The 23,308-nt window shown below is 41.3% G+C and overlaps 1 protein-coding gene and 1 long non-coding RNA gene across 3 annotated transcripts in view; both read right to left on the reverse strand.

Annotated features, from left to right (window-relative positions):
* EXT2 (exostosin glycosyltransferase 2) overlaps positions 1-23,308 on the reverse strand; it is a 144,809-nt gene that overhangs the window by 54,433 nt on the left and 67,068 nt on the right. For both annotated transcript variants that reach the window (XM_027072848.2, XM_027072846.2), the window contains exon 8: positions 19,668-19,799. In XM_027072848.2, coding sequence (XP_026928649.1) covers positions 19,668-19,799 — 132 coding nt within the window. The remainder of the gene's footprint in view (positions 1-19,667; positions 19,800-23,308) is intronic.
* Positions 430-11,857, reverse strand: LOC128311790 (uncharacterized). The gene is made up of 2 exons (XR_008290379.1): positions 10,856-11,857; positions 430-3,581 (listed from the first exon to the last, which is right to left on the reverse strand). It is a non-coding gene; the product is annotated as an uncharacterized LOC128311790 (long non-coding RNA).

Genomic DNA, 23,308 nt, shown 5'->3' on the forward strand with positions numbered 1-23,308 from the left:
CTAGCGCGGTCTTCGGGCCGGCTCTCTTAGATCAAGGGAGAAAAAATTCGGCGACAGGTCTGAAGTCTACTTGCTGCGTCCTACCTTTAATTCATTCCACCCACAAAAAACAACTGATTGTGCACAAACACAAGGTAACACAGATGGCTACAATCTCACTGACTCCACGGTAAACAGACACACGAAAGATGAAGAAAATCAAAGGTCAGAAATCCCCTTAGTGCGGCAGACTTAAGTAAGGGAGGTAGTAAATTATCAACTTAGCATCCCTAGAACTTCCTTAGGGCAATTTGCTCCCGAATACGTTTTCTATGGTGGAGCTGGAATGAGTCTAACCGCATTTGAGTGTACCAGAAGAACAGGCTTGGGCGACTCTCTGAGAGACTAACCCAGGGTCACAGGAGCGTGGGGCAAGGAATTTCTACTGTCAGACGAGCTTAAGGTCTTCTCTTTTTCTTTGGTGTACTGTGGTTTCACCTGCTTCGTGATTTATATATAGGTCTTCCTGAATCTGAAGTCTGGAATTCAACAATAACGGAAAGTTCTCAGCCATTATCCTTTCAGAGGGCCTCTTTCCACCCTTCCTCTCTTCTCCTTCTAGAACTCTTGATTAGACATCCTCCACTCTCCACATCACTTCACTTTTCGGTCTCTTTGGGTTGTATCTCAACAATTTCTTTTTTTTTTTTTTTTTTAATTTTTTTAATATTTATTTTTGAGAGAAAGAGCATGAGTGGGGGAGGGGCAGAGAGAGAGACAGAGAGACAGAGAGACAGAATCCAAAGCAGGCTCCAGGCTCCGAGCTGTCAGCGTAGAGCCTGATGAGGGGCTCAAATTCATAAACCAAGAGATCACCACCTGAAGTCGGACGCTTAACCAACTCAGCCACTCAGGCGCCCCTCAACAATTTCTTTGAATCTAATAATCTAATCCCATAATCAGAGTCCTTGAAGGTGAATTTCTGCTGGTTCTCAGTCATGATATTGCCTTATTTCTTTATGGTCTTGTGGGTTGTAACTGTGATTTTCCTGAGATACTTTATTTGTAAGAATTGAGACCCAGATTGAAGATGAATTACTCAAGAGTGGGTTTGTCTACTTCTGCTGGTCCCTACCAATTCAGGGCCACTTCCAACGAAATTCTCTGAAAGTGTATTTGGATGACACCTATTGTATGAATTCGGACCACGAACCATGTGAAGGTGGCTTAAAACTGTAGTTCTCAACAGCAGGATCATTACAGACCTACTTCTTTTCCCCTTTAACTGAAAATATAGTCTTTTGATTTCCTGGATTCTCCAGGAAGTTCTTTCTAGATTCCCCAACTTACATAGGCCACAGGCTGTCCATCCTGCTTCCCTGCCCCATTCTTCATAGCAGAAGCCCCAGGTCATCAAATTACAAAAACGTCCACGCAAAGCTGGCTCTGGTTCCCAATCACCTACCAGGATACCCAGCCTCATTTTGTTTAGTGAGTCAACAAATACCTTACTTTCATGCCAGCTTAGCAATACGCTAAAACTGCTTTATGATATTTCATTCAGTATTTTACTTGTTCAGTTGGGAGGGTCATAGAGCATATCTAATCCATCATAACGCCAGTGACGGAAGTCTGTCTCTATTTACACTGTCAATCTAATTATTTGCTATTGTGTTTCCTATTTAATTTGGGGGCCAAGTTTGTGTGCAAGATAAAAACAGTTATGAAAATATAGTAGTATATTATAATAGATGGAATGATGGACTGAGAATCTTCTTTAGTCTCCATTTCCTCTTTTGTAAGACAGAATGATGGAGAGGTAGATCTTAAGTAAGTCTCACTTTCTTCGTCTGTAAGAACAGAGCTAACAGAATGTTAACTCTTGGAGTTGTAAGGATTAAACAACAGAAAAAACATAATAGAGCCTATATGGGTACAAAAAACAAAAAGAAAAAACAAAAAAACACCGTCCTGTGAATTTCAGTGTTTCCCCACCAGTGTCCTTCACAATTTTAAAATTTGTTCCATGTGATAAAGCATTATACTAGCAGCCTTATGTTAACAACACTTTACTTTTTATAGTCCCACACCACTTACAAAATGCTTCCACATATACTATTTAAGATTTCATAATAATCCTGTGAAATAAATAATATCCCCATTTTACAGATAAGGATAACAAATTTCAAAGCATAAGTTCGAGTTAATAAATGGTCTTGAACTCCAAGGTTTGATTCCTTGGAGTCCTTTTCAGTGGTCTTGATTTGTCGTCGGTAATCAGTCACCATGCTACACTATTCTGAAGCTGTTGGTACCCCTAAACCCAGTCCTACAGAGGAGCGCACACAGCCGGGAAGACAGATTTGGTAGGTAACCTCTGGTCACTCAGCTCATCGCTAGGAAAGAAGGGATTAAAATGCGCACTTCAGGAATTTCTGAGCTATGGTTAGCTTACTGAAGACTCACAGGTTAGACCCATCTGAATGCCTCCCTGCAAATTCCAGCTATTATCTGAGTTTTAGCTACTTTTTTCCTGATATAGCACTGAAATTCACATTTGGCTAAATGCCCACCCTCTTCTATAGAGCCAAACTACTGTCAAGAAGGCCAGGAAAGGTTGCCACTGATTGCTTTTCAGGTAGTGGAGGAAAAAGCTGACATTTCATCCTCCTTTTGCTTGGAAAGGAAGCCAATCATTTATAAGAATCCTCATCTGGCTGCAGCTTCCATCGGTGGGATGGATAGAAGCCAGTTAAATGGCTCAACATAAGCCATATTAAAAGAATTTGGAATGAGGGAAGAGTGGGTTCCATATGCTGATGCTTTTAATAATTCATGATTATATCAGTCTGCAAGTAATAAATTTCGCTAAATATATCTATGGTAAGATAGTTTAAGACACTGTCTAATCAATTAAATGGGGCAAAAATAACACATCATTGATTTTGTTGGTTCATACTTTGATATATTAAAAATAACAGTTCACCTACTTGACATAGTTCACAAGATCTGGATTATTTTTAGAACATAATTACCATCCGCAGATCGGTTACTTAAGAAGTGTACTGAAAACACTTAGAAGACATGTTTTAATGAAAACACTAGTGATTTATTTGATGCAAATAAACAAAGTTGATCTACAATCCAAAGTGTTTCAAGAATGTTAATGGCAGCCGAAACAGCTACTTCTCGCGAGAGGTAAAACAAATTCAGGATTTCGTCTGACTATCCTGCACTTGAAATATTCCGACAGTTGGAAAGAGAAGTTCATTCTCTGGCCCAGGCATAAAAAGGTTTGCTGAGCCCACTGGCTATAAGAGGCCAGCTATGGTACGGAGGAAGACTTCACTGGCGGAGTAAACAGAAACTCCTGAAAAAGAGTTACACCTTGTGGCATCTAAGCACAAAACACCAACACAGTTACGAGCAAGAAAACCAAAGCCTTGTGTGGTTCTGAGCTGACAGGAGTATAATGCCACCAGTAAAGTTGATACAATGTGGAAAGAGCAACCTCTAAAATGCAGTCATTTCTTAATTCTTCATTTCTCTGGAATTCCAATAAGGCATATGTTTTGTCTACTCTGTTTTATCTCCGCTTCCTCCTGGAAAAAGAAAAGGCATGAACCTACAAAGGCAGAAAGAACAGGCAAGGCGACAACAGTGGACAAGAATTCAACATGTTTTGGGAGGCGACACAGATGAAGTCTCTTGCTAAACGATACACGGAAATGCAGGATAAAATATAACAAAACTCCTTTTAAATGCCTAGCTGAGGTCACAGGAAGTGGAAGTCCCAGGCACCAAAAATGAAGAAAAAGCCGCACTTGGGGGTTGAGAGCACAGGGGGTGGTTGGCACTCCGGCACGCTGTGGAGGGCAGAGGTAGTTGCTGGGCTTAGTGACTTCGGATGTAATGTCCATGCTGGCAGAGGGACGATGTCTTTGGGCACAGGAAGTGAGGGAACTAGAAGCGGGACAGACACACAAAGGCAGAATCCCTCAAGGCCTGCACAATCAACAAAAAGGTGGCCCAGAAGGTCATTCCCTAGTAGATAGAGGAAATAAAAAACACTTCTTTTTGGGGGCATCTGGGTGGCTCAGTCTGACTTCAGCTCAGCTCATGATCTCAGGGTTTGTGGGCTCAAGCCCCACATAGGGGTCTGTACTGACAACTTGGAGCCTGGAGCCTTCCGATTCTGTGTCTCCCTCTCTCTCTCTGACCTATCCCCACTTGTTTCTCTCTCTCTCTCTCAAAAATAAATAAACATTAAAAAAAATTGCAGGGGGGCGGGCAGTGTGCCTGGGTGGCTCAGTCAGTTAAGTGTCTGACTTGGGCTCAGGTCATGATTTTGTGGTCTGTGGGTTCGAGCCCTGCATCAGACTCTGTGCTGACAGCTCAGAGCCTGGAGTCTGTTTGGGATTCTGTGTCTCCCTCTCTCTCTGCCCCTCCCCTGCTCATGCTCTGTCTCTCAAAAATAAACATTAAAACAAAAATTTTTTTAATTAAAAAAAAAACCTGAGTTTAGGTTGGGGTGCTTTAACAGAGGCCAGCCCTCATACAGGTTTGGAGTTTAAACGAAATCTGTACCTGTCGTATGGAAACCTCCTACTGAGAAATTAATGTAAAAAACTGATTTATCTCCAGGATACCTCTGGAATAGCCAGCAGAAACCAAAACAGACAAACAAACAAGAACAAACCAACCCTCTAGAGTGACATCCCCTTAGCCTAGGTGGCAAAGACTACCACAGAAAACCTTACTGAAGATGAACTCAGAGGGTGCCTGGGTGGCTCAGTTGGTCAAGCATCTGGCTCTTGATTTTAGCTCAGGTCATATCCTCACAGTTGTGAGATTGAGCCTCGCATTGGGTTCTGCTGTGCCGACAGCATGGAGTCTACTTGGGATTCCCTCTCCCTCTCCCTCTCTCTCTCTCTCTCTCTCTCTCTCTCTCTCTCTCTCTGTCCCTCCCTGGCTTGCATTCTCTCTCTCTCTCTCTCTCTCTCTCTCTCTGTCCCTCCCTGGCTTGCATTCTCTCTCTCTCTCTCTCTCTCTCTGTCTCTCTGTCCCTCCCTGGCTTGCATTCTCTCTCTCTCTCTCTCTCTCTGTCCCTCCCTGGCTTGCATTCTGTCTCTCTCTCTCTCTCTCTCTCTCTCTCTCTCCCTGGCTTGCATTCATTCTCTCTCTCTCTCTCTCTCTCTCTCTCTCTCTCTCCCTCCCTCCCTCCCTCCCTCCCTGGCTTGCATTCTGTCTCTCTCTCTCTCTCTCTCTCTCTCTCTCTGTCCCTCCCTGGCTTGCATTCTCTCTCTCTCTCTCTCTCTCTCTGTCCCTCCCTGGCTTGCATTCTCTCTCTCTCTCTCTCTCTCTCTCTCTCTCTCTCTCTCTGTCCCTCCCTGGCTTGCATTCTGTCTCTCTCTCTCTCTCTCTCTCTCTCTGTCCCTCCCTGGCTTGCATTCTCTCTCTCTCTCTCTCTCTCTCTCTCTCTCTCTCTCTCTCTGTCCCTCCCTGGCTTGCATTCTGTCTCTCTCTCTCTCTCTCTCTCTCTCTCTCTCTCTCTCTCTGTCCCTCCCTGGCTTGCATTCTCTCTCTCTCCCTCTCTCTCTCTCTCTCTCTCTGTCCCTCCCTGGCTTGCATTCTGTCTCTCTCTCTCTCTGTCCCTCCCTGGCTTGCATTCTGTCTCTCTCTCTCTCTCTCAAAATAAACATTAAAAAATAAGTGAACACACATTCCAAAATCATAACACATATAAGGAAACAATGCAACAAGAGCAAAAGGCAGCAGACCAACGATAGGAGCAGACCCTGTAAGAAATTGAAAAATTGGACAATTGGAAAATATAAAGTATCTCAAATAATTAAAGATATAAAAGAAGGAATTATAAACATATCTTGTAAAAAAGACACTGAAAAAAAGACCAGGCAGACTTGAAAAATAATTAGAGTTTCTAAAAATAACACTGAAATTTAAATCTCATATGGATGGGTGAAAAATTAGTCACAGCTGAAGGGAATAGCAAAATCAATGTGAAAAAATTATCCAGAGTGCAGTACAAAGAGATAAGAATGTGGAAACGTGAGGGAAAAAAAAAACCCCGAGAGACATAACAACAGGATGAAGGAGGTCTGACATACATTTAACAGGAAAAGGAAAGATTCATGAAAATGACAGATATGTAATATTCAGAGAGAAAACAATGGAGAATTTTCCAAAACTGATTAAAGACATGAACTCTCAGGTCAAAGGAAAACAAAAAACAAAAACAAAAACACTCTCAAAAGCTGATAGAGAATGGGAATTAGAGTCACCATTTAGCAACCATTTTAACAAGTGATGCAGGCAAGAAGTCACCAGTGGGAGCTACAACCAGCCTGCAACGCTTGAGAAGCAGCAGGATATTTACATGGTCTCAAAGCATTTCCCCACAAGACACAGTAAGAACAAAACAGTAATGTGACATTAGAGAAATCTAGCCAAAACCTGTGATTGAAGTTAGCGTCACTTGTCACGGGACAAACTGACATAACGTGTCCACCATCATGATGTACTGAGAACACATTACTTTTGTAGTATTCCTATAAAAAAAATGCATAATTTGAATTTCAACAATTTTAAATTGAATGCATAAGTTGATACAAAAATTATCAGACAAAGCCAAATCAAGAGACATCTTACAAAATAACTGACATGTTCTCTTAAATCACATCAATGTCATGCAAGGCAAAGACTGAGAAATTGTTCTAGAGTAAGGAGATGAAAGAGACATGACAACTAATATATGCATGTAATGCATGGTCTGGAATTCTCTTTTGCTATAAAATGGACATTTAGGAAAAATGGCAAAATCTAAATAAGGTCTATAGATTAAGTAAAAATATTATATCAATGTCTATTTCAGATGACTTCGATAACTGCACTGTGATTCTATACGAGAAGTATTCAGGAGTAAAGGTGGCTTGCATCTGCAACTTTCAAATGGCTCAGTTAAAATATATATAAATATATAAATGTATATACACAGGAAAAAAAGCATATAGTAAAATATTAACATTTGACAAGTATGGTGTAGCATGTACAGAGACTGTACTATTTCTGGAACTTTAAGTTTGAAATTATGTCAAAATAAAAAATTCAGTAAAAAATATAGAGAATTTTAGGGCTGTTTAAGCAAGCAAACAAAAAGCAGATAGAGCAACACAAACTACCAAGCAAAGCAAAAAAAAAGGGTAAACTTTCCACTGTCCAGGAAGAAGGGACTCTGAAAACAGACATAAGGAACATTGGTTCCAAGATCACTTAAACTAAGAGGCAAAGGCAGGCCAATACTCTCCCAGTCCTCCCTTCCCGAACCCTACGCCCACCCCCCCACCACCTTTGCAGGAGAAGGGAAGTTTATTCTCTGGAGAAAATGAATTTGAGAGAGTCCACAGAGACCCCAGGCATGGAAGGCAGGGCAAGGCACCACACTGAAAACTATGAATTAAGTGATTATCTATAAAATGAAGAATGAGAAACTCTCCTTCCCCCCATCCCCCATTCAGCTCCCCAAACATTTACAGCCCAAACATTATATATCCTTTCCCACCCCCAAAGGCAGAAGGATTATTCTCTGGATCAATGAATGAATTCAACAGAAATAACACATGAATACTGACATTTGGGCAACCAATTGCGTCCTCAAACTCTTAACCTAAGTAAAGCCCACCAGTTAATAAGCCTTATACATGTACACAAAGCTTCCGATCAGCTTTTGGAATCTCACCCTTAAAAGAAGACTGCTGAAAACATCAGGTATTTGAAGAAAGTTTCTAATATGAAAGATAAAAAACATTTGCAAATATCTTTTCCCATTCCGTTGGTTGCCTTTTAGTTTTGTTGGTTGTTTCCTTTGCTGTGCAGAAGCTTTTTATCTTCATGAGGTACCAACAGTTCATTTTTGCTTTTAATTCCCTTGCCTTTGGAGATGTGTCAAGTAAGAAATTGCTGCGGCTGAAGTCAGAGAGGTTTTTTCCTGCTTTCTCCTCTAGGGTTTTGATGGTTTCCTCTCTCACATTCAGGTCCTTTATCCCTTGTGAGTTTATTTTTGTGAATGGTGTAAAAAAGTGGTCTAGTTTCATTCTTCTGCATGCTGCTGTCCAGTTCTCCCAGCATCATTTGTTAAAAAGACTGTCTTTTTTCCATTGGATATTCTTTCCTGCTTTGTCAAAGATTAGTTGGCCATACTTTTGTGGGTCCAGTTCTGGAGTCTCTATCTATTCCATTGGTCTATGTGTCTGTTTTTGTGCCAATACCATGCTGTCTTGATGATTACAGCTTCGTAGTAGAGGCTAAAGTCTGGGATTGTGATGCCTCCCACTTTGGTTTTCTTCTTCAATATTACTTTGGCTATTTGGAGTCTTTTGTGGTTCCATACAAACTTTAGGATTGCTTGTTCTAGCTTCGAGAAGAATGCTGGTGCAATTTTGATTGGGATTGCATTGAATGTGTAGACTGCTTTGGGTAGTATTGACATTTTAACAATATTTATTCTTCCAATCCATGAGCACGGAATGCTTTTCCATTTCTTTATATCTTCTTCAATTTCCTTCATAAGCTTTCTATAGTTTTCAGCATACAGATCTTGTACATCTTTGGTTAGGTTTATTCCTAGGTATTTTATGATTCCTGGTGCAGTTGTGAATGGGATCAGTTTCTTTATTTGTCTTTCTGTTGTTTCATTATTAGTGTATAAGAATGCAACTGATTTCTGTACACTGATTTTGTATCCTGCGACTTTGCTGAATTCATGTATCAGTTCTAGTAGACTTTTGGTGAAGTCTATCGGGTTTTCCATGTATAATATCACGTCATCTGCAAAAAGTGAAAGCTTGACTTCATCTTTGCCAATTTTGATGCCTTTGATTTCCTTTTGTTGTCTCATTGCTGATGCTAGAACTTCCAACACTATGTTAAACAATAGCGGTAAGAGTGGACATCCCTGTCGTGTTCCTGATCTTAGGGGGAAAGTTCTGTTTTTCCCCATTGAGGATGATATTAGCTGTGGGCTTTTCATAAATGTCTTTTATGATGTTTAAGTATGTCCCTTCTATCCCGACTTTCTTGAGGGTTTTTATTGAGAAAGGATGCTGATTTTGTCAAATGCTTTTTCTGCATCGATTGACAGGATCATATGGTTCTTTTCTTTTTTATTAATGTGATGTATCACATTGATTAATTTGTGAATGTTGAACCAGCCTTGCAGCCCAGGAATGAATCCCACTTGATCATGGTGAATAATTCTTTTTATATGCTGTTGAATTTGATTTGCTAGTATTTTATTGAGAATTTTTGCATCCATATTCATCAGGGATATTGGCCTGTAGTTCTCTTTTTTGCTGGGTCTCTGTCTGGTTTAGGATCCAACGGAATGGAAAAAGATATTTGCAAGTGACCTATCGGACAAAGGGCTAGTATCCAAAATCTATAAAGAACTCACCAAACTCCACACCCAAAAAACAAATAATCCAGTAAAGAAATGGGCAGAAAAGATGAATAGACACTTCCCTAAAGAAGACATCCAGATGGCCAACAGGCACATGAAAAGATGCTCAACGTCACTCCTCATCAGGGAAATACAAATCAAAACCACACTGAGATACCACCTCACGCCAGTCAGAGCAGCTAAAATGAACAAATCAGGAGACTATAGATGCTGGAGAGGATGTGGAGAAATGGGAACCCTCTTGCACTGTTGGTGGGAATGCAAACTGGTGCAGCTGCTCTGGAAAACAGTGTGGAGGTTCCTCAAAAAGTTAAAAATAGATCTAGCCTATGACCCAGCAATAGCACTGCTAGGAATTTACCCAAGGGATAATGCATAGGGGCACTTGTACCCCAATGTTTACAGCAGCACTTTTAACAATAGCCAAATTATAAAGAGCCTAAATGTCCATCAACTGATGAATGGATAAAGAAATTGTGGCTTATATACACAATGGAATACTATATATGTTTTCACTCTTATGTGGATCCTGAGAAACTTAACAGGAGACCATGGTGGGGCGGGGGGTGGGAGGGAAAAAAAAAAGTTAGAGAGGGAGGGAGCCAAACCATAAGAGACTCTTAAAACCTGAGAACAATCTGAGGGTTGATGGGGGGGTGGGAGGGAGGGGAGGGTGGGTGATGGGTATCAAGTAGGGCACCTGTTGGGATGAGCACTGGGTGTTGTATGGAAACCAATTTGACAATAAATTTCATATTTAAAAAAAAAAACAAAGAACTGAAAGAGGAATTCAAAGGACACAAACAATACAAGGAGCTAAGAAACAAACAAAATCACAGTATCTTCAGAGAAGAAAGTACTGTATCCTTGTAACAATAGGAAGCTACAGAAAAAGATTAATTAGAAATCAAGAAAAACTTAGAAATTAAAAGCGAACAAAATTTTAAAAATCAAAAGAAAGGTTAGAAGATAAAATTGAGAAAATATCTAAGAAACTAAAACAAAAAGATCATTGAAATAAAAAGAGATGATAAACAGAACAGAAATGATGAGGAAAACAAGGCTCAATCTAACATATTCATCATTTAGGTAACAGAAGTTCCATAAAGAGAAAAAAGAGGAAAACATGGGAAGAAAAGAATTGGACATATAAAACACAAAACAAAAATTTCTCAGAATTGGACATGAATTTCCAATTAAAAGAGCCCAAATCAGTGTCCACTGAACAAAAAAACCACTCATACCAAGGCATATCATAAAATTGGAGAACACAGAATTTCCCAGGATAAAAATGTCACATAAAAGGATCAGGAATTAGAATGACATCTCACTTTCTGAAATTAAAATGGGAAACTTCGAGGACAATGGAACCATCCTTTCAAAATTCAGAAGAAAACCCACCTCAACCAGAAGTCCACAACAGTCCAATTATTAATCAAATGTGAAATAGAATAAATACACTTTCAGACATGCAAATTTATCTCCCAATGGTCTCTCCTCTTCCAGAAACTGTTGGAAAAAATAAACCAAAAAAAAAAAAAAAAAAAAAAAAGAGGAAGATGTTAGACCTTGGAAATAAAGAATCCAACAAAGGAGAGAAAAAAACAAATTCCCAGAATCATAGTGAACTTAAAATTTAGAATGACTGCTGCACAGGAAACTCCAGGAGCAATCAATCCAGACTGAAGCTTAAGATGAATCACTATAGGAGAAAAGGGAGGGGGTGGGAGGAAGGCAGAGAGAGAAAAAAAAAAGAAAATAAGAAAGAAGGAGACAAACGGAAAGGAAAAAAAAAGTAAGAAAAATTTTTTTATGCTTGACCATTTTCCTCTTTTGTTGGAGAACTGAGTAAAAAATCAATTAGTGATAGGAACATTTAAAACTAAGAGGAGGGGCACCTGGGTGGCTCAGTTGGTTAAGTGTCCAGCTTCAGCTCAGGTCATGATCTCGCGGTTTTTGAGTTCAAGCCCCACATTGGGCTCTGTGCTGACAGCCCTGAGCCTGGAGCCTGCTTGGGATTCTGTGTCTCCCTCTCTCTCTGCCCCTCCCCCACTTGTGCTCTGTCTCTTTTTGTCTCTCAAAAATGAATAAATGTAATAAAAAATAAAAAATAAAATAAAAAATAAAAATAATAAAACTAGGAGGAGAAAAAAAAGAGGCAGTTATTAACTTCCTGGAAAATAAAAAGTTGTACACGAAAAAAAGCATAATCATGGTTTACTCTTGGTTCAGTTAAAAACAGTATTTATGGGGTGCCTGGGTGGCTCAGTCGGTTAAGCGCCCGACTTCGGCTCAGGTCATGATCTCACGGTCCGTGAGTTCGAGCCCCGCGTCGGGCTCTGTGCTGACCGCTCAGAGCCCGGAGCCTGTTGTAGATTCTGTGTCTCCCTCTCTCTCTGACCCTCCCCCGTTCATACTCTGTCTCTGTCTTAAAAATAAATAAACGTTTAAAAAAAAATTAAAAACAGTATTTATATAGTCCTAATACTGCATACAATAAATACTACTTTAATGAAAAATGGTGATAAAGCCCTAGTGGTAAGATGGGAAAAGTTAAATGTGTGAAGAAAGAGGAGAGAACAAGAGACGAAGTCCTGACCCACAGGTAGTAAGAATATAATGTCTATGATTGAGAAATTAAAAAAAAACAGCACTGTAAGCATTTTGAGGGAGATAGAAAGATTAAATCCCAGAGGAAAGCTGAGAGTTGAGAGCAGTTGCCCCTTGGGACAAACTGAGTTGCCTCAATTTTAGTTATATGCTTTATTTTACTATTTTAATTTTTAAACCATACATGTTGGTGGCAGTGCAAACTGGTGCAGCCACTCTGGAAAACAGTATGGAGGCTCCTCAAAAAGTTAAAAATAGAACTACCCTATGTCTCAGCAATTGCACTACTAGGCATCTATCCAAAGGATACAAAAACGCTGATTCGGAGGGGCACGTGCACCCCAATATTTACAGCAGTGCCATCAAAAATAGCCAAATCATGGAAAGAGCCCAAATGTCCATCAACTGATGAATGGATAACGATATGGTATGTGTGTATAATGGAATATGTATAATGGAATATTCCTCAGTAATCAAAAAGAATGAAATCTTGCCATTTACAACAACGTGGATGGCACTACAGTGTATTATGCTAAGCGACATAAGTAAAAAAAGAAGACAAATATATGATTTCACTCGTATGTCGAATTTAAGAAACAGATGAACACAGGGCAAGGGAAGGAAAAATAAGATAAAAACAGGGAGGCAAACCATGAGAGGCACTTAAATACAGAGAACAAACTGAGGGTTGCTGGAGGGCAGGTGGGTGGGGGGATGGGCTAAATGCCTGATGGGCAATGGGGTTATATGTAAGTGATGAATCAGTAAATTCTACTCCTGAAACCAATAATACACTATATGTTAACTAACTTGAATTTAAAAGTAAGAAAAAAAAAAAGTAAAGAAATATAGTTGAGATAAAAAAAAAGAAAACCAAACATCAACAATCAACCTCTCATTCAAGCAATGGGGAAATTTTTCTACTCTGCAGCTGTAACAACCCACTTATTAAGAAATGACACTCAAATATTCATTAATTGGGAGGCATGTAACTACCAAAGGATAGTAGAAATGAAAACAAAACAAAACAAAATCATTATCCTGATGTTATAATACCCAGCAACTCTAGTTTCCTGGTAACTTCTGCTGCTGAATCATTTAAGCAGACATCAAGAGAGAACTAAAGTGGCCCCCCAAAAAGGGGAAAGGGAATCTGTGCTAATAACTGATCGCTAGGACATGTGCCAAGGATGACTGTGCCAAAACATTCAGTATGTTCTTAATCCGCTGTCAGATCAAGCTTCCACGCACTCTGAAAAACCATTCTAGTCACCGCCCTCCTACCAGCTGTGTGATGTAAAGAAGCAGTCAGGTTTGGATTCATGAAAGCAAGAGCCAGAAAAATGCACTCTACGAAGGCAATGGAGGTAGGACTGCATCCAGGGAAACGGTGTGAGTCGATTCACCCACCACCACCACTGCGGCTGCCACCCAGGTGCGTGCTCCACGGGTATACAAGCCTCTCTTAGGAAGGATCTAGGGTGTTCATGCAAAAGACCTAACTGACACAATCATCTTAGCCACATCCCCAGGCTCATCTCCTCAGATTGCTTACACATCCTCTCCGTCTGGATCCGGCTTGTGACCTCATCTTTCCCATCTTTACCTGACCATCAGTCAAGTTCTTTGCTTGGCGCCCCAGATTAAGCTCTCGGGGCCTTATGCATCTGTCCATCACAGACCTAACTCGGCTTTCTTTATTCCCTGGCTACTGATGATCTGAGACTTTCTAGCTTGTTTCCATGGAAGTCACTACAGATACGAAACAGCTCAGTGGCAAAGTCTACACACGGGAAGGTTTGAATTCCTAGCAGTGTACTGGACCCCTTGTGCAACTGTGATCCTACAAATGTGATACCTCTAAAAACAAGACTTCAAAAAACCTACGTGTACTTAAAAATTCAAGCTTAAATTTCTAAATTCCATACATACTTTAGTCCATATCTAGGCAGTGGGAGGAAGGAGGGGGAGAATAAGCCAAGGAGGCCTCCTGGGGGCAGGGTAGGCTTTCAAATTCCAGAGAAACATTCCACAACCTGGAAGTTCAAGGGCATTGAGCAGAGTTAAACAGACTGTTAACATCATATCTCTTCAACTCAGAGTTCTGTTTCATGCATGTGAGCTGGCGCTTCTTCAGCCTGCAGAGTGATTTACTGCTTGGTAGCGTTAATAGCGGAGAGATATTTTCAACTGCTCGTACAACCACAACATTGGTGAGTGGGGGCTGCAGCCTGGACATCTCAGTGCGGCCAGCCCGGACGACTTCATGTGGCTGAGATAGATGCAGTCTGAACTGTCTCTGGATGCTTCGGATCCAGGCCCAAGGAGTCCAGAGGAGGCACTGGATAGGACAGGGAGAGCCTTCCTCTCCAGTGGGTGAGTCAGGACACACACAGTGCGGCAACTCCACATTAAAGTGGGGTCCCTGGACTAGCAATATTGACACCATCTGGAAACTTGCTAGAGATGCCAAGTTCCAGGACCCCGCCCAGACCTACTCAATCTGTCACTTGGGCTAGAGTGGCAGCAGTCTGTGTTTTAGAAGAAGCTTTCTAGGAGAAAGACTGCACTCACCTCCTTAAGGCCTTACGGGGCGACGGCAGGCTCTGCCATCTTTTAGCCACAACTCTGATTCCTGCTCCTCAAGGGCGACAAGTACCAATCAAGGACTCTGATGCACAACCCCCCTCTGCCGGTCCCTTGCTGAGGCTCGGACACGAGGCTCGTCGAAGTCCAGCCAAGCACATGATCCTCATCTGAAGTCTTGCTCGCAGCTAAGTCGCCCCTCTGGCTAGATTTCACAGGAAAAAGCTCTTGTTTTTCAACCTCACTCTTACGCTGGATACAATAATCCACTTGAAGTCATTTTCGTATTTTTCTCATCAATTTTTGTCAAAGGCCATGGGACTGTAGCTAGCTCTCCTTTCTGCTCTAGGGCCAGTAGAGCCAGTGCGGAAGAGGGGATAACCTGCGGTCTCTCTATTAGCGGTTCCTAGGATGGCAAATTTGAAAAACACGAAGTGTCTGTCTAAAGGGACTGGGTAAGTAAGGTTATGACTTACTGATAAAGGTGAGGTACAGTCTTTCAAGTCACGTCGTAGAAACATGACCTAGGAAAATATTGCACTCTCGAACATGACTTGAGGGCCATAATATTTTGAATTTTTAAAAAACTGTCACCGAGAGGATATGGTTTTGGTCACACATGTCAGAAACCCAAAATTCACAGTTGTTGGCCGACTGCGTCCCCAGAGCACATGGAATGCTCACTTGCGGGTCTCTGTCTGCCAGACATGCTCACATTTGGCAAAAAACCAGACTTAAGGCAGGAGAGGGTGTCTGAGGAGCACCACCCCCCCACCCCGCCCCTCCACTCCACAGGCGAGGCCCAGATGTACGGATGAGGCCTGCCACAGGCAAGACCAGAAATGACACTAATGTTACAAGTGATGCAGGTGTGGAGCATTTGGGGAGATGATAAAGTTTTGCTGATATCTGCAAAAAAGGGAAGAAAGATTGAAAAAGCATATGGAAAGACCAAAAAGGCAGGGAAATACAGTCAGCCTTGCCATGAGGAGCTAGGAAAATTATTGGTAAAATAAAACTTGTTGTGCTCTCGTAAGAAAGCTTAACTTGGTGAGAAATTCCTTCCAAGGAGGAGAATGAAAACAAAGTGCCAGTCTCTCCAAACCAGATACATCTGCTGCTTTAAAGTTATGCTCAAGAATTATTTTGTCAAACTTGTTCAAGTTTCGAGAGTGTGGCACAACGTGGATAATATAACGTACCTCCTACCTAGCTAAAGATAAAAGTGGCAAATGTGTCATCTGGTGACAGAAACACTTGGTTTCTACAAGGCCACCCCTCGCTATCTTTATCTCTCACACACACACACACACACACACACAGGTGGTTGTGGTTGTTGTTGTTGTTTACATTAAACTAAGGCAGTAACATCTGGCAAAACAGGACTCTGCTCTCACTCTTTCCTCTCTGGCCTGAGCAAGTTCAGCGCATGGCTGGCTGGAGGCCCTGACAGCGTATCTTTGAAAACACCAGACCATCCCTTGATTTACTGACCAAGATGCACACCTCCTCCCACCTCGTGGTGTCTGATATTGTAAATTTGATGGAATCTAGACAGGAGACTCCCCTGCAGGTTGGGCTCATAGAAATCACATCTAGAGTAGGTTAAATATTTCCAAAGGGGAGGGGAAAAGTTAGCTATAAATAAATCAGTACTACTCAGACCTCCTGTCAGTTGCCTTTGCTGAAAATGCAGAAATGTACAACCCGCTGCTTTAAATCAGGGCTCTCATCACCTGAGCTCCTAGAAATGTGGTGAGCACTAAATTCCCCTAAAAAGAACTGTTTAAGAAGTAAAAAAAAAAAAAAAATTGATCATATTTTCCAGTTGCATATCCAGATTTAAGCTTTTTATACTTACATTCTTTCCCAAATTGATAGTCCAGCACTATGACCATTTTGTCCTCCATTAAAACACAAGTCTTTCAAAACTACAAATTTTCATGTACTACTTTCCCCTGGCCCAACAGTCTTATGAAAAACAGAGAATCAAAATTCCAACCATTTATTCTCATTGGACTTTTCTTAGAGTTTTAGATTAAAAGTACAGAAATAAAGTCCCACTCTTTCCACACCTTCTGGTTGGGTCATGACACCCCACCTGTATGATTCTCCTGTAGAGGAACAGGGTGGTATTCTTCGTCTCAAGCTGATGCCATTGAGTTGGAATAGTAGAAATGTTTCAGCCCAGAGGAGGCCTGGCACCTACAAAACTCCATAAGCAATTCAAGATCATCAGAAGACCTGGGTTCTCACTTGTTTATGCAACTTGCCAATTATACGACCCCAGCCAAGTCATTACGCGTTGTGACATTCATTATGTCCACTTAATAGAAGGGAAAGAATATATCACTTTTCCCATCTTCTCAACAGGGTTTAGGTCAAATGAAACAATGTATGTCACATCAGCATGTGAGTAAGTCCTAGATGGCTCATGTCTTGGGATCCCAATGTCCCTCCTTTCCTCCCTCCCTCCTTTATATACATCAAGGGCCTCCTGTCTGAATTAACTTGTCCTAGGTATTACAAGAAATACCAAGATAACTCAGAAATTCCGTTAAGAAGCTTAAAACTCTACGGGAAATTATGCTTCTATGCGTGTTAAGAGGCAGGAAAGAAATACGGAAATATGCTCTAAGAGTTACAAGGAGGAAAGATTACTTTCTATTTAAGGGGTCTAGGAAAACCTCATGGAGGGAGAGGTATATGAGCAGGTCACTGAAATTTGGATAAAATATGGACACTTGGAGGTAATGGTGGAGAAAGGCATCTCAAAGGCACAAAGAAGGAAAAGCACGGATCATACACAAGAAGGACAAGAAGGACACAACAAGGTTGCGATGGCAGAAACCCAGAACTCCCTAAAGGGGAACAGAAGGGAATAAAACCGGAAAGGCAGGCTGGAGCCAGGCTGGAAGGCCCTGCAGTCAGACTGAGTTTGGACTCGAGCAGCACGCTTGCCCGCAACCTCCGTGTGCCCACACTCCCTATCTGGATAAAATACCCCGTATGCCTCACTCTCCCTAACTGCTCTCACTCACCAGCCAGTTAGCATAGCCAGTTCTTCCTGTGGTCCCTCAAACTGCCCCCTACTAATTCTCACCTGGATGCCTTAAATAGGCCCCTGCCTCTGCTCTCGACCCGTCCCACTGCGAGGGATCCGTTCTCCACACTGATGTCTGGTTGACCCAAAATACAATCCCCCCCCCTCTACTTCCCAGCTTAAATAACCCACAGATAACAGGCCAACACCTCCATGACACTTGAGGTGTTCTGTGACTGGGGCCCTCTCCAGGCTTCGTCTTTGGCCTCTCCCCCGTGAGCCTCCGCCAGCCCTGCCACACTGACCTCCTTGCAGCTCCTTGAACCCACACGTTCTCCAGCGCCTCTGAACCTCTGGATCTGCTGTTCCTTCTGCATGGGACCAATATCCCCCCTTTCTCGGACTAGATAACACCTCCTTTCTCTTTTAACACTCAGATCATCAATTAGCATTGTGCTGAATGTACTAGCCAACGTATTTAGATAAAAAAAAAATAATAATAACCATAAAAGGTTTAAGTATTGGGAAAAAGAGGGAAAGTCAGCATTTGCACATATGATTGCAGATTTAGAAAACAAGAGAATCAACTAAATAAAAGTGAAAAAGTTGTAGAACTCAGTAAAAGAATACTTAACAAAATTTATATAAAAAAACAATAATGTGTCTTCATACAATGGTAACTAGTTAGAAACTATAATATCAGAAAGTATTCCTTTATAGAGAATAAGAAAGGTAAAATTAGAAAAAATTAATCAGGAATTGTGAAGAACTGATATAAAGAAAACTTTAAAATTCTGGGGCGCCTGGGTGGCTCAGTTGGTTAAGCACCCGACTTCAGCTCAGGTCACAATGTCATGGTTCACGAGTTCGAGCCCTGCGTCGGGCTCTGGGCTGACAGCTCAGAGCCTGGAGCCTGCTTTGGATTCTGTGTCTCCCTCTCTCTCTGCCCCTCCCCACTCATACTCTGTCTCTGTCTCTGTCTCTCTCTCTCTCTCTCTCTCTCAAAAATAAATAAAACACTTAAAAAAATTTTTTTAAAGAAAACTTTAAAATTCAACTAGAAAGATAAATCTTGCTTCCAGATAGCAAGACCCATTGCGGTGTAAGCTCCCCAAAGGCATGGATCTTCTCTGCTTTGTTCACTGATACACTTCAAGTACCAAGAACACTGTTTAGAAGGTAGAAGGTAGTGGCCACTCAGTAAATACCTACTGAATGAATAAATGCCTAAAACAATCTAAAAATTCCATGTGACCAACAAAATACAAACAGGATTTGTATTTATATTCTGGGAGAAACTAACAGAGATATCAACCTTCCACTTGAAAAATACACACATGTAAGATCATTTTTTACCTAGCAGATGAGCACAGATTCAAGCATTCAGGGTTACGGAAGGCAGGGAGAGCCCAAATAACCAAAATGTTGTCGGCAGAAGTATTAATTGGTACAGTCTTTTGAAAGGACAATCGTGAGCAAGTTTTGACTGTGGCAATCCATAATGGCTCTAGATCGCGTTTGCTGATTATTTTCCTCACACAGTGATGGCAGTGCTGATTGAAATCATCCATGCAAAGCACTTAGCACTGTCCCTGGCAGAGACTAAGCATTCAAAATATAAGCTATTATTATTATGCTGCCTATAGAATCTTTTCAAGAGTTCTACGCACTACAACTGCAAAAGTCATCGGGAAGCGTTTGATTTCCAACAAGAGCCAGGCCTCCCCATTTACCTCTGCAATAAATAAGCACACCGTCTTCCTAACCACATTGAAAACAAACTGGAAGCTGCTGCTTCTGTATTTTTGACTTTTGTTATCATTTCAGAATTAAGCTGACTTTGTCAGACCCCAAGCACAGCCTCATCTTAGATAGCTAGAATTTAAATAATCTTTACAAACTCAGGACGTCTTTCTTTGTCTCATCTTGACATCTGGACCATGGCTGACATGGTTAGCAGCGGAATTCACTCACCACAGTGGGGGGGTCATTCCATTCTTCATAGGAGAGGGCAGCATATGGATATATGCGGTCATTGATGATCTGCAGAGTGGCCAGGGCAATGGCTTTAATTGACTGGAAGTACGCTTCCCAGAACCACCGTGCCTGTAAAGAAAACAACACTGAATTAAGTAAGCAAGCGAGACAGAGTGAAGAACTAGATGCCCCATCACAGCCACCTCTGGGTCTGGGTAATTCCCTTATTCCCAAAGGGAAAGAGCCTACAGCAAACGTTCCCTGCTGTTCAAGCCAGCTGCAGCAGAATAGTGCTGGAATAGTTTATCAAATACAGTCAAAACAGTGTAAGCAAGTGAAGTGCACACTGGGTTCAATCTGAATATAAGACAAACTATGTCCGATGATAGCAACACATTATAGCAGAACAAGTTATAGTCCTTTTTTAGATAAAGTGTACAAACCTTAAAGTTTACAATGCAATGATTTTTTAGGTATGTACATACTCTTATAACTACTACCCATATAAAGGTATAGAACATTCCAGCAACCCCAGAAGATTCCCTCATGCTTCCCAGGCACTTTCTCAATCATCCGAGAGTAATCATTATTCTGATTTCTATTGTGCCTGCTACTGAACTTCATACAAATGGAATCAAAACAGTACTTATTCTCTTGTGCCTGATTTCTTTTGTCAACAGTTAGAACATTTAAGTCAGATTTTGCTGCCAAGGTTATGCTGGCCTCATAAAATGTTGAAAGTGTTCCTTCTTTTTCTATTCCCTGAGAAATTTAATGCAAGGTTGGCATTATTTCTTTCTTGAAAGGTTTAGAAGAATTCACCTAAAAGCCATCTGGGCTAGGTGTTTTTTGGTGTGTGAAGGTTTTAAATCATGATTAGTCCTCTTTCATCCACACAGGATTATGCGTATTTTAATGAGTGTCAGCTTCAAAAGTAGTATTTTTCAAGAAATGTGTTCATCTAAGTTGTTAAATTTATTGCACTAAATCTATTCAATGCATTGTAGAATTTGCAGTAATATACCACTTTTCATTCCTCGTGTTGATAATCTGTGTCTTCTCTTTGCATTTCCTCTTACCAGAGGTTTATCAACTTTATTAATCTCTTCAAAAAACAAATGTTTGGTTTTGCTGATTTTCTTTATCATACTTTTTTTTTCTTATCTTTCTATCTTGTCTGCTATTATTTTCATTCCCTTTCTTCTATTTGGGGGGACTTTAATTCATCTTGCATTTAGCTTCTTTTTTAAATTTTTTAAAATATTTATTTTTTTTTAAATTTTTTTTTTAAATGTTTATTTCTGAGAGACAGACAGAATGCAAGTGGGTTGGGGCAGACAGAGAGGGAGGCACAGAATCTGAAGCAGGCTCCAGGCTCCAAGCTGTCAGCACAGAGCCTGACGCGGGGCTTGAACTCACGAGCTGTGAGATCATGACCTGAGCTGAAGTCGGATGCTCAACCGACTGAGCCACCCAGGCGCCCCTAAAATATTTATTTTTGGGAGAGAGAGAAAGAGAGCACAAGCACGAGCAGGGGAGGGGCACAGAGAGAGAGGGAGACACAGAATCTGAAGCTGGCTCCAGGCTCCGAGCTGTCAGAGAAGAGCCCGATGCGGGGCTTGAACTCACGGACTGCGAGATCATGACCAGAGACGAAGTCAGATGCTTAACCGGCTGAGCCACCCAGGTGCCCTGCATTTAGCTTGAGATTGAAGTTTAGATTGCTGATTTTAATCTTTCTTTCTATGCATTTCTAATATATGCATTTAAAGCTATAAATGTACCTCTACGCATTATTTTAAATGCATCCTACAAAATTGTATGTCATTTTCATTATAGTTTAGGTAAAAAAAAATGAACTTTTTAGAAGTATACCGTTTAATCTCCAAACATTTTGGGATTTTCTACTTATCTTTCTGTTACTGACTTCTACTTTGATCGCACTATAGTCTGAGAGCATGTGTTATTTCAAAACTTTGCCCTCTGTCTTCAGCTTACAATAGTTCGCCTATGATGTACCTAGGTGTGGCTCATGGTATTAACCCCACTGAGGTTAGAGCTTCTTCACCCTGTGGTGTGATGTCTTTCACCAGTTTTAGAAAAACCTTAGCCAATATTTCTTTAAATATTGGTTCTATCACTCTCTTCTAGGACTCCAGATACATGGACAGAAATGTCTTCACCATGCCCCATAGGTTTCTTATTCTCTTTTCTGTGCTGCAATCTGGGTATTTTCTGCTAATTTTTCTCCTGGTCTAATAATCCTCTGTCCTGTGTGTGTGTGTGTGTGTGTGTGTGTGTGTCTATACTGCTATCATACCCATATATTCACTTCTCCATTTAGTTCATATGTTTTTCAGTTACAGAATTTCCATTCGACTTTTTAAAAAGTAGATTTCATATCTTTGTTGCAATTCTCTTATTTTATTGAGCATAGTTCCTGATTGGTAACCCCAACATCTGAATCACCTGTGGGTCTCTTTCTACTATCTGTATTTACTCTTCGTTTTGGTCATCTGGTTTCCATTTCCAATGTACCTCTTAATTTTTTATTGGACACCAAACATTCTGTATTAAAAACTGTAGCGGTTCTGGATGTACCAAATTATCTTCCTCCTAAGAGTGTAACATTTCTTCTGGAGGGCACAGCGAAGGCAGTCAGCCCACTTTAATCAGTGGGTGACTTTACCTTTTGTTGGGGCTAACTTTCCTTGGCTTTCCCTTTCTCTTGTAGTGGGGCCCTTTGGGGCCTTCAAGTAAAGCCTGGAGTGTCCACCAGGTCCCCTGTATCTTGGCAGCCTGGGATACCAAGCTCCATCTCACCAGTACTATATATGGCGGCTGGGATGTTTGCACAGCTTGTCAGGCTCCCAGATGCTTCTTTCTGCAGGGATTCTTACAGTCTTGCTCTGCTCACCTCAGGAGTTGGCAAACACTTCAAGGGAAGGCTACATGCCCAATTTTTGCTTACTTCCTGCGGTTCCCGTCTTCCAGGGATTTTGTCCTTCATGTCCCCGACACTTTGGGGTACCCCTAATTCCAACCTCTCGGCCCTAGGGGGCTGCTGCTTTCTGCTCAGACTCCAGATGTACAGACTGTGAATTAGAAAGTGCCCTCAGGGAAAAAGCTCAAGGGAACATGCCACCCAGCGTGAGTCCCTTCCTTCAGGAGCCACAGTCCCTCAAGAACTGACTGTGCTGATGGCTCTCCAATGCCTCTCAACTGTTGCTCTATCGATTTTAATAAGCTTTGATACTTCTTTTTCTTTTCCTAGGAGGAGGGTTACTCTAATACTAGCTACTCTGTCACAGCCCAATGTGGCTTTTTGAAAGAAGACAGTTTTCTCGTCCAAGCAGAGTTCAGATTCAGTCCCCAAGAAAGCAAGACGCCGGTCTACGTGACCCGTCCAGCTTCATTCAGACTTGTGATTCCACTCAGAATCAGAGGCCATGAGGAGTTCTGCAAGAGAGGGGACATTTGAAAATGGGACAAGAGGAATTCGAAATACAACTAAAACAGGTAGAAGAAAAAGATACTTTCTAGTCTACACCTGCTGACTTTTGTTCTGTTTCCCAGTAAGTGCTCCAATAATTAAGGAAAGCATATGATGACTACTCTCTCCGCTAAGTATAAGAATG

Source organism: Acinonyx jubatus, chromosome D1 (genome assembly GCF_027475565.1).
Source record: "Acinonyx jubatus isolate Ajub_Pintada_27869175 chromosome D1, VMU_Ajub_asm_v1.0, whole genome shotgun sequence".
Classification (NCBI taxonomy): Eukaryota; Metazoa; Chordata; class Mammalia; order Carnivora; family Felidae; genus Acinonyx; species Acinonyx jubatus.